Below are 12,690 nucleotides of genomic sequence, written 5' to 3' on the forward strand. Positions count from 1 at the left end.
ACTATTATTATGACCATACAAACACACCATTCATACATATAGTGGCATTCAGATTTTTCACATGCATGCATGTACATAAACAAACAAGCATACTTTATAAATATGGATGTAAAACTAATTAGCTATATGTTGAATAGAATATCTCAGTTCTCACAGTGCATTGGCCTACATATATATCATGCATAATATACATTAAAGACACTGGAGGGTTTGAATGGGGATGTGTTTACCTGCTACTGTCGGAATACAACTACGTGAATGCATGATAATGATCTACAGGACACTGCATACCTGAAAAATGTAAAGTATGTTTCTATGCAACATGTTGAAACCTCATGAAATTTACTAAATGTAACCTTTTGCAGATGTTTTAAGGCTTATTAATGGACATTTTGCACCTTGGTAGACACATTCTCTAGTATGTCTGGTGTGTAGCCCCATGTAACACCATAGCGACTGGCACGTACTGCAAGTGCAGGGCGTCGATAGTGATATTTGGTGGCACTGTCAACACCTTGCCATGGCGCTTCAGCATCAAACATCACTTCCGTTATCACTTCCTTCCCATTATCAAGTGGCATGAACATCTGCTGCTTTTGGAAGCGGTTACAAGTTGGCTCGTCAAGCGTTTTAACACAAACAGAGAGGGTTAAATCTTGTCCTTCAGCCCCATTTCTCCCCGAGTAGTGGAAAGCTCTTATTAATGCACTTTAAAATTCAGCAAAGGCCTTTGATTTCAGAGCGTGACTTAAAAACACTGGTTACAACAATGAGAGATATTGCCTTTTATTGTTTCATTCTCTTTAAACAGCCACTATGCGTGCAGATTCTATTTAAGCATCAGTATCGGACTAATCGGTTGATGTCCATGTCATTACGTATTAGCACTTTGTGGCACTTCAGTAAATTTTCCAGTCAGTTAGATTCAGCTTTTAAATGAGAGATTGTGACCATGTAGAAGCTTGTGAATTTAATGTGTGGATTAGTTTCATATATCCGACCAAAGTTTTATTAGATTAACAATCTCATAATACCTTAGTTCCATGAACAGACAAATACATGCAATCAAATGCATTGTTAGTTTAGAGAATCCAAGACAAAGGAGAAACTCCACAGCTAAGAAAGATGGTTACACTTTGGCGGACATGAGAATTCACTTTTCACATTGCTTTCTGTCTACATAGATGTGACAGCACAGATATAATAAGTCACAGAAAGTCTGCATTTGGATTTATTTGAGTGTTAATTATTTATAGGAGTGGAAACAGAAATTTAATCTTCAGATTGCTCTTCTTTCAAACTCCCATTTGACACTTAACAGCAGGACGTTGCTTGGTTTTATGGGCGTTACATTCAGTAAACAGACAGGACATGTTGAGTCGAGTTATCTTTCAGCAGTTTTAATTAATCTGATAAACACAGATGAATAAAGAAATGTTGGATATATGTTTGTTTGTATGCTGTTCTGAGAGATTACAAAGACAATGCACAATGATTTTAGATTTGCACGAATGCCAAAAAAAAAGAGAGAGAGGGAAATTTAGATCACCAGTTGCTAGTGTCAACCAGACCTCCCTGATGCATTGATTTACATTTGATCTCTCAAAGCTGGATAATCATGGTTGTGTAAATAGCCATTATTTCCACAGGATAAACAGAGATCCAACTAAACAAATGTGTGCTTCTGTACCTATTTGTTGTAATGGAATCGCAAATAGGATTTCATGACAGCTAATAGGGTTGCAGGTTATTACGAATCATGGAGTACCCTGTGATTATGTTTCGCATGTGTGCAAGTAAATGGGTAGTCTTTTAATGCAACATGAATGCGTTTGATTTATTTTTGATTAGCTTTTAATATTTCTAATTCGTTTTATCAGCGACACAAAGGTATGTATCAGATGCAGTTGTGGTGGAGTAAATAAAAAGCTAAGGCCCTCAATGGTGCCACAGAACAGTGACTTGAGTGTCCACAGCTGAGTGCAGCACCAAGATCACACGGACTGTAACTCACAAACACATCAAGCTTCCCCATTCACTGCTCAGGGCCTAGCCTGCTCCGCTCTGTAGTTAACTGTCTCTGGGTGTCAAATCCTTCATCCTGATGCAGGAGACACACATAGAGAAGAATTGCTGTGTCTCTCATTTTATGGCTGTGGATGTCGGCAGAGGGTAGAACCGATGAGTGAGTCAGTAGTGGTTAACTTTGTAGCTAATGCTCTGTGGCAGTTGCACAGGTTTCTTCAGCTCTGCTTAAGGCACAGAGGGAGGCTGGTTGAACTACAACTGTCTCGTGGTTCTCATTCAGCCAAGTCAGGTTATTTAACAGCACACCAAAGTAAGGATGAAGCGAGAGCACAAGCTATAGGAGGAGAGAGCGATGGAACCTCCATCAGAAAAAGGTAGGAGGTCACTGCAGGAGGGAGAGGGAGGGAAAAAAAAGAGTAGATGAGTCTTAAGATGTCCGTATCTAGCCCCAGGTGGTGTCAGATTAATTACAAATGGAATTTCACCATTCTGAAGGAGCCTGTTCAGGTAAACTCTGTTCAGTTTGCGGATTTTTCTTCTGTTTTCATAGACTAAAATGCAAAATGCAAAACCCCATATGCCGTCACTGATGGAGAGCAAACCAGCCATGGGGACTGGAGAGATTTGCCCATCTGAAAGCTAGCTAGATGGAACTACTGAATGTAAAAGTTAGACATGCATGCTTAGGCAATGTATTCATTTCATGTTTTCAGCTGTAGGCAGCTTGTCGTGTCAGCCTTAGTTAACTCAACCACCCTTGCGTCTGCTAAGTGCTGCTTAAGTCTAACTTTGGATACTTACAGTGCTATTCTGAAGATTAGATAATCATTGAAGGGTTTTTTTCTTTAGTTTTGTGGCCTATAACATAGAAAATGTATGTTTTAATGAAAGGGGCTTGTGCTAAAAGAGTTTACAGTCCCCCGGTATGAATTCTCTGACTTATGGCAGTATCTAATCTGCTTTTGGCTGTGTGAAATATGAAATCATCCTAACAAAAACATGGTGCAATATTATGTTTGTTTGAGTCAATTCATGTCAGTGTTCCAAAGTCAAGTCGTGTAGTGGCTTTAACATGGCTGTGGTATATTAGATAGTGAGTTACTTCATAGAGTCTCAACATGTCCTTTGGATTTCAGTGACCTTGTATCCAGTACACAGTGTTTTACGATATTTTTCAATAATCAAGTTGAATTGGAATTTGTATGAGTTTTAAGCACTAGCCACACAAACAACGTGTGCAACTTTTGTGAGTTCACGTCAGGTATCTTATCTATGTCCTTCCCCAAAACAACATGATGAGTTGCAGTTTAATCAAATGTGTTCAAAACAGAAGTCACTCTTTTTCTTTTTGCTTTTTCTTTTTTCATACAGAGTAGTTGTTGAAAGCAATTTGCTGCCCTCTAGTGGTTTGATTTTAAACAGAATTCTTCAATACGATAATTAAGATACACTGCTGCTGTTAACACTAGTAGTCACAGATGTTGACAAAATAACCAGAAGTGACCACACTAATCAATATTTTTATATTATTGGAACCTGTGGTAGTTGTGCTAAGGTAGCGACTAGCTGGTTAGCATAATGTAGCATGTGGAGACAAAAAGAAAAGCTAAAAGAAGCTTTAAAGTTGGCTTTAGATTTGCCAGGTGGTTAGAAACTCAAGTAAATTTATGTTATTGATCTGTGACTGATATCATATAACCTTTATCAATTTACTCAGTGCAAAGCTAGCGCAAATCACGCTGCCCTCATGTGGCCAAAATACACATATTATTAAGATTTAATAACATGCAATTTGAGTCTTGGTGTTTTCATAAATTACTAATTTAATATAAACAATAGCTTTATATGATATTATGAGTTTTATCAAGTTTGATAAAATTTTTGACTGTTACTTTGTTGTTTCACATCTTTTGTCATTTAAATATGACATCTTTAGCATGGCCGCCACAAATTAGGCTAAAGCGCGAGTGTTGTTTTAACAAGCGCATAACAAGAGGGAGGGGTGTCTATGTGCGAATGCAGGGGAAGCAGGACGGAGCAGTTTATTAGCGAGGTGCAGACAGATGAAAAGAAAACAAATTGGACTTGGAGGCCAGAAGCAAGAAGGAGCTTGTCACAGCACCTGTCATCTGTGAAAGATGACAGGTGAGAGTGTGAGTCTGGTGACAAACATACTGTGTGACTGTACATGGATTTATGCTTTTCAGTGAGAAAAAATGTCTCTTATGCGCTTTAGACAGTAAATGGACAAATAAACAAACATGCATCCATAAATCTACATAAGATCATTTAGCCCAGAAAGAGTCCAAATGATGGACTGTGCTAATAATCACATGGTAAGTCAGTGTTCTGTAAATGACTAATACAAAACATGCTACTGTTAGACATAGCACACATACGCATACAAACACTACATGGCCACTCTTCCGAGCTTGCAATTTTGGAAATGGGTCAGATGTGACTTAGATTTATGTATCTTGGTGTTTGTCTTTGTGCGCCTGCATGAGCGTGTATTTGTGGCGAACCAAAGAGTGAGGGAGTGACTGATCAGGCTCCATTGTGGATGTGGCAGAATGCAGATGTTTCTCAGAACTGCCTCGCTATGATTTAATGATGAAAAGCAGAAGGCAGCAGACTAAGACTCTGGAGAGGCAGCAGGAGCAGACTACGTCAATATTAGAGTCAGAATCAAAGACGGGGAAGATTGTGATTTATTTGTCACTTTTTATTTGAGTGTTACTTACAGAAACATGTTTGGGAACTCTTTTTATCTTCGCGTCTTTCATCTTTTTTAAGCAGTTTGAAAAGCATGTTTTTGACTGTGTTTATGTCATCAAAATAGAGCCTCGCCTGACTGAGACTGCGATGCATTTTATGGATGAGCCCAAAGGAAATCCGAATGTTATGTTGACAGGAGGCAATGTCTATCAGCTGCTAATGTGTCACTTGATTTGATGTTTTATGGGATGTTACAGCTTGTCGGGGGTTGTGGATGAAAACCGTGGAGAACAGAGTATGATACTCGAACATATTTTCTTAAAAAGATGCAACAAAACAGTTTTTTAAAAAGGCATAGATTGTTCTATTTAGGAGTTAATAGTATCGAATAAAACTCAGCTGTGTGATTTTTTTTGTTTCAGCAATAAGAGTGCAAAAGTGTACAATAGAGAAAGGATGACGGAGAAAGAAAAGAAATCAATTAGCAATGCCAGTGGAAACACAGAAAACAATCACATTTGTGGCCATTCATTGATGTAAAAAAAAAAAAAAAAAAAAAATGTATTTTTCAAGGTGACCAGCAGATGGCAGAGCACCTTTTGGTCTCTAAGGCTGGAGCTAGAGTGAGAGAGCAGGGCAGAGAGAGAAAGAGATCTTTTTGTGAGTTTTGTTTTCCTGGTTGACTGATCTCCCTCAGTGGTCTGATTGTGAGAACGGACTCGTGGGAAGTGTTCTCTCACCGCAGGTGTCAGACTGCTGTTAGATAAGATTATTTGTGGTGGTGAGGAGGTTGCATTATTTTGTGTGTGCATGCTAGTGTGTGTGTGTGTGTGTGTGTTCGTGCACCAATTCTCCGTGTGTGCTTCTTCTCATTAAATGTCTGCCTGATAGAAACGTAGTGCTATATTGTGTTCATTTGGAACACAGTACAACACAGAAGTTGTTTTTGACTTGCACACTGTGCTCCATATGGTCACACTCAGGAGGAGAAAGACAGGGAAGCAGACAGAAAGCTCCTGCTCCGAGTCATAAGCCCTATCCCTATTTGTTTTCTGTCATATAAAACCAAAGTTATATCAGTTCTGTGTTCTGTGGGATTCAGTCTTTACTCTACAGTGATTCTGATTTTGATTTTAACACGGAGGACAACTCGTCACATGTCAAACATGCAATATTGAGTGCTGTGTATGTTATTTTATGGGTGACAGATTATGTTGTATGCTGCTTTTCCCCCCCAATGAAATAACTGTGATTGCAGATTTTACGCAAAAATCTCATTCCTAAATCTCACTTTCAGTCTGAGCTAAGTGCTTAGTTTGTATTTCTGAGAATTTTTTATTTTAAAATAAAAATGCAAGCATTAGCGCAATAACACTTATGGGACTAGACTTCACCATGTTACCAGTGTTGTCTACCTTTCCAAAAACTAGGTTAGATTACATCATCTGTATGTGACATCGACGGACCTCTTGGTTTTCATTTCTGTAAACAGTTTAGAATCAGAAAGGTTTTATAATGTATATTATGTCAATAAGTTAACAGAACATTAGATAAAGGATGTTTTTATGGTCTAAACAAGAGTGCAAGGGTAATCTAAGCTAAATCTACATTTAATTTATAGTGAAATGGGATAAAACATTCTATTCTTAAGGCTATTCTCAAAAATAAAGTCAGTACAGAAAGATATGGCTACAAGTAGCAGCATTACAATTACAACGCTGCTGCAGTGATGTGGCTGAATCATCCTAAAGCTGATTTTACTGCTTATTTACAAGTGCTGACCAATTCTGAACTCCACTGAAAACATTGTATGCAGATAGATTTATCTTCTGGTACACAAACTCCCAATTTCATACTTTCTAGAAACACGAATAAAGTTGCAACTGATGTCAGTCCCTGATGTTTACTCTCTCCTGTCAGATTGTATTCTAGTTTTCCTAATATTGCACTTTCTAAGAAGACCTAGGGGTGAACACTATTCCTGATATTTTTTCAGGCTTGCTGGAATTTAAAGCTTCCAGCAGTAGAGTGCTGCTATTTGCTTTGTGTTTGTTAAAGTGAGTGTGTTTGGTCAGGCAAATTATAAAAACAAGCGGATAATAAGGGTTAGCAGGCGTGATAAGCCATAATATCTTGTAAACTGGCAGCAGGGATAGTTTAAGCCGGTCTTATGCTAATATTACTACAAGTGACTGTCAGCAACAGAGAAATACAAATATCTTCAAACATGCTTAAACCCAGTAATAAACACATTCACAACACCCACAGACACAGACTGTGCATGTAATTTAAAATGGGAACTTCGCGGCCGGTAAAGTTGTGAAATTGCAAATGATGAATTATACATTTATTTGCTTGGAACTCTCAAGGTTGTCTTGACATATTTTTTTTTTTTTTGGTAAAGAAATCATTTCATCACGTTAACTTGCATGCATACATTTTATTCTTGCACTGAACTTCTCAAAGCTTTGTCCAAATACAGCCAAGAATAAAATCTTTCAGAGCACTGAACAAGATTTCTTTTCAAGGTCCCAAAAGCCAGGCAAGGTTTGACAGCACACAATAAAACCATTAACCCAATCAATGAAATGCCATTTTTTTCTTTGTTAGAACCATCATTTCATTAAATTATTTCTTGAACTTGCCATGTATATGGGGACAATTCTGCATTTGTCACATCATATATCGCCATTCATCGAGGACCAGGATTTCTGTTCTCTTCACTCGACTTGAAGCAATAGCAGTTATTTTTCAGAAACACACTGTGCACGCATTTCTTTTCACTCAGTCTGTGCAGTTTCCCATTCATATCTTAATACTATAATAATGAATACATTGCTGTAATTATCAAATACGTGTACCAAGGGTGAATTCTGCTCTCATTGACTTGGTTGTCAAATATACAGTTGTTTCCTTAACTCTGACAAGACGTGCTACAAAAGCTGCCAGTATGAGTATCGCTAGCTTGACACTTTTGGGGCAGCCAACAAATAGATGGCTACCTTCCCTCCGAGGCCAGCTTCTTTGGCATCAGCAGGCAGAAAAACATATGCAGCCACAGTTAATTAAGTGCAGATACACTAAACATGTCATCTTTAAGGTTTCTCCCTCACCCCTCCAGTTTCACCGGGGCTCATTTTCTCTGCAGACGGTTTCAAACTACACACACGGAGTAACGCGTCACCTCATGTGAAACTGATAGCATAACCTAATGAGTATACATTAGCTGTCACACAAACAAACAAAAGAGGGAACCCCTTCAGAGGGGGCTTTCGTCCGCACCGTTATGTCATCTTCATTCCAGATTGCTACAACCGATCATCTGCTTCCTTTTAATTTGCGCCGGTGACATTTATCTGGATTCCTTATGTTTTACAAGACCTTTACATTTAATTGTACTTGATTCTACGCTTTCAGTTGTTACTGGAAGCTACAAGTGTACAACTGGTGTTGAAACACTCTACCTATACATATACCTATACTTATCTTCCTTAAAAAAAATCCTATTGGACTGTAAGACAAGACAGATGTGTATTTATTTATCAGTCTTATTTTGGTTGTTGAATTAGTATTTTCTTTAACATAACAAAGAAAAATGTTGAAAAGGACCTAAAAAGCTAAGCAAATATGTAAATCTGTTGCAACTTCTTATCGATGAAGCAAATACAGTTCTTAATCTGCAAACAGTACCATCCATCCATCCATCCATCATCATGAAAATTCACCAACATTTATCAAAATCTGAGGCCAGAATTTTGTTTCTTCTTATGTCTTCCATGCCCCACCTTCCTCATCATCCTTCTTTTTTCCCCTTTCTTTATTCTCCCTTTTTGTTTAATTGAATGTTGCATGCTTTTGGAGCAGTTCTAAAATATATAATGAGGTCATTTGCATTAGACTGCAGATTGGGTGACCTTTGCTTTTGCCAATAATTACTGTAAAACCCGTCTCTGTCTGTCATCACCAAGGATGTGGCAGGGACCTCTCTGTGCTCACGAAAGGTTAGCTGCAGGCTTGTGTCTGGACTTATGAAAAAGCCTGAGGAAAATGTCATTAGAGCAAGAGGAAAAGACACTCGGAATTAACAACTGGAAATTCAATCAGGATGACTTTAAGGATGGCGTGCACGTGTATATCCGTGTGTGCACGTGTGTTTGCATGCGTATCTTCAACAGAAGGGCTATAAGACGTGTACCAGGAACACTTGTGCATTAAGAAATTCCTCCTCAGTGAGAGTACAGAATGTGGTAGAAGGACACCCTGGGGGTGACTTATGCTAACTCCTCAGGCCATTTCGACTTTGCCAACGCCCAAACAAATAGACAACACAAACTAAACAATCTGGCTGTAAATATCCCTGCAGCAGTCCTGACAAATGTAGTAATACTCCGCCGCCAATATTTAGATATTTCATGGGCTTCATTAATTATGTCATGCATTAATTACGCTGTGTGTATATGAAAGAGTCACAAATTTTACACTTTTCACCTTGATGAATTTCTGTTGCAGTGCATGATGTTTATTTGCATGCTGTTATTGGTTGTCATTGTGCAGTGAAACGTGACCTTATTTACAATGTGTAAACTCCCTTCCCCATCAATAACTCGGCTCCAGTCAAAGTGGACCTTTTGTTCAACGATCATTCTCCGTCGGCGACAATGATGTATATTAGATTTTACATCATTCAGGCAAAATTATTTCACACTGCGGTCCTGATCAGTGTGTAAAGCAGCATGCATGAGCTTGTTCAGCTCAGTGTAAAATAACACTGACAAGAAAAAAAAATTTGAGGGGGCAGAGCAGAGCACTAACATCAGAGGCTCTGTTTTGTGCTCTTGGTTCTAGTCACAGCGGCGCGTCACGTTTCACCTGCCGGATGGCTCTCAGGAGAGCTGCAGTGACAGCGGTCTGGGGGACCACGAGCCTGTAGGCAGTGGCTCCCTCCTCACACAACCTCTCCCTCTGGTGCAGGCGCAGGACGACTTCTACGAACAGGCCTCCCCTGATAAGAGGACTGAAGCTGACGGCAACTCCGATCCCAACTCTGGTGAGTTTTGATAAATCCCGAAACTGCCATTTCTTTTTAATACACATGCATATTAGTTTCTTTCTTTCTTTGCCTCGCTCTCCTTCTCATTCTCTTTTGCAAACTTTGTGAGTTCAATGCATGATTATGAACAATTTAGGGTCAATATATAATTGAGGAATTTTTGAAGTCTATGGGATATATCTTGCATACATTTTTATAAAAAGTAAAAAAAAATGTTTTTTATGTTCATTATGATCGTGTCTTTACAATTTCCATAATTATTTATTTGGAAATAATCATTTATTAATAAAAAATGACTGGATATCACTAAAATGTCAACTAAATAACCCTCCGAATATAATAACCACCTTCTAATTAGCTAAACAATAATACAATGAGCTCATTCAAAAATTGCTTTGATTGTGTTCTTTTTATTAAGTTGAGATAATGGTGACAGATACCCATTACCCATTACAAAAACACCTCTCAGGAAGTGTGTTAATTCCAGATCACATGACCTGCTCCACATGATGTCATTTCCTCCTGAAGAAAAGACTGGCCAGACTCCAAGGCTTTCTGACTTATTTAATATAAAGTAGTGTGTGAGTCAAGTGTGGATTCAGCAGGTTTACTACAATATCTTTATAGATAACTTTCAATTTCAATTTTCCTCAATTGTATATATAATATTTAGAATAATATTTCTGTAAAAATACCATGTGGTGTTTGGTTATAGGAGGCCATGTTGATTTTAGGCCTGAAAACAGCAAAAATATCAACTATGACACCTGTCAACTATGTTTCAAAAAGTTCCGCAATTATATACTGACTCTCTAAATGTCTACTTTAATTCAATTTGATGGGCATTGTTTGCTTTGTTATAGTGAAATACAAAGTGATGTGTTTTTTGTGTTTTTTTCACTGATTGTATGCAGAGCAGCAAAACTCGACTATTCTTTGTCTTAAAGTACAGATTGAAAAACATAAAGCAGCTTCAAGGAACAACTAAAAGCTCTTGAAAAGAGATAATAAATAGTCATGAAAAACAACATCTGTCTCTATAAAGGACTCAACATACCAAATACCATTTAATTTAGAGTCATTTGATTGCTGGAGTAGGTTTCCAGTGGATACACGAGCAGGTCATTCATTTCTCAGTTAATCATCCAGACTTGTTCATTCCTCCCAGGAGCAAACCTGGGCCTCCCATAGGCTCCTCACCTATTTGTGAAACTCATTTGATTTATTTAGAGATGATTTCCCAGTTGGAAGTCTTGGTGCTCAGCTGAAGATGTTAACTTCCCACTATTTCTGGTGGGAATGTACATCTCCGACCCAGTTTTCTCATTTTATCATTAAGAGGTGAGGCGTGCGCAAAGATCAAGCGCATTGCCCCAAGGTCGATGCCAGCTTGCCTGCTGAGGGTGGAGCAGTCGGCACCACATAAATACGAGTGCTGTGAGTAAACTGTGTGTGCGTATGACTTCATACAGACACTATCTTAGCAGATGTACTCGCAGTTGGCAGATGTATTCCGTGAGCGCTGTGTAGGCCCACTGACTCACTGTCTTGACAAATAAATAGAGCTGTGCACGGCCCAAAAATGTGTATTTGTAGTGAGCTCAGCGGCTAGCAGTTTTGCTGGGAAATATTTAGTAAATGTATCATCAAATATTTCACACACAAAAATAGCTTTCGATATTTTAGTAAAAAGTCATGGGAGTTTTTGGTGCCACATGTATATCTGACAATGGAGACTGAGGGTCTTTCCATGCTTTGAGTCAACTACAAATGTATAATTATTTAATCAGACCAGGATCTTTAGCAGCCTTGAACATGTGGTTTGGTTTCCTGACCTGAACTGGAAAACCAAAATTGTGATTTATTTGCCAGCTACACTTATTGTAAAGAAAATTAATTGTAACACACTGCCAGTGAATGTTTTACAGATGCCTTCAACGTGATCCATTTGAACTGACAGTAACCATTTAGACAATATATTCTATCTGTTTGTGTTTATATATTAAAAAAAAATCTGATGCGGTTCTGATGTTCAAACAAACCATGCAAGCAATTCTGTAATGTCATACTCTATGGGGACACAGTCCAGACCATGCGTGTCAAACTCATCATAGTTCAGGGGCCACATATGGCCCAATTTGATCTCAAGTGGGCCAGACCAGTAAAATCATAACATCACAACCTATAAATATCCACAACTCCAAATATTTCCCTTTGCAAAAAAGTATGTTCTGAAAACGTTCGCATTTAATGAACTATCTTTTTCCAAAACATTATGAACAAACTGAAATTTCTTAAGAAAATAAGTGCCATCATTTACACTTTGCAACTTTCAGATTACAGTGTATCTACAAGAGGCACAAAACATTTAGTCACAGGAATCTGGAACTGAACAATCTAGTATTTTACTTTATGATCAAAACAACTTGGCAATATCTCAAACTTATTTCAAACATACATCCATTTACACATCTGTGTAGTAATGCTGAGCACCACACAACACAAACTAAAGTGGGAACTATAAAGAAATACGATTAAGTTGTCCCCCTGCCTTGTAAATGTATACATAAAAAGTACATAAAGGTTTTGGCAGTACAGTGGACAAATTAAATTGCAGTTAATGTCAGCTCTATAATTTTTACACTATGCAAAGTCATCCCGTGGGCCAGATTGGAGCCTCTGGAGGGCCAGTCTTGGCCCGTGGGCCGTATATTTGACACCCCTAGTCTAGACAATATATTCAGTGCCTCTACTAGGGTTACATTTCCTGTAAATCATGCCAACCAATGCAAAGAAATTCTTTAATGACATAAATCTTCAGTGGACACAGTGGATGAATTCATTGTAATTTCAAAAGAGTACAGACAGGTAATTAAAGCCCACAAGAATTAATA

General features: G+C 38.2%; 1 protein-coding gene and 1 long non-coding RNA gene across 5 annotated transcripts in view; one reads left to right on the forward strand and one right to left on the reverse strand.

Annotated features, from left to right (window-relative positions):
* The window catches only part of LOC129349311 (uncharacterized), a 307,367-nt gene that overhangs the window by 143,923 nt on the left and 150,754 nt on the right, over window positions 1-12,690 (reverse strand). The window lies entirely within an intron of this gene.
* Window positions 1-12,690, forward strand: part of LOC111562565 (protocadherin-9) — a 214,735-nt gene that overhangs the window by 141,264 nt on the left and 60,781 nt on the right. For 2 of the 4 annotated variants that reach the window (XM_023261160.3, XM_023261155.3), the window contains one exon: window positions 9,592-9,793. In XM_023261160.3, coding sequence (XP_023116928.1) covers window positions 9,592-9,793 — 202 coding nt within the window. The remainder of the gene's footprint in view (window positions 1-9,591; window positions 9,794-12,690) is intronic. The other 2 variants (XM_023261179.3, XM_023261170.3) reach the window with 1 other exon arrangement.

Source organism: Amphiprion ocellaris, chromosome 1 (assembly GCF_022539595.1).
Source record: "Amphiprion ocellaris isolate individual 3 ecotype Okinawa chromosome 1, ASM2253959v1, whole genome shotgun sequence".
Lineage (NCBI taxonomy): Eukaryota > Metazoa > Chordata > Actinopteri > Pomacentridae > Amphiprion > Amphiprion ocellaris.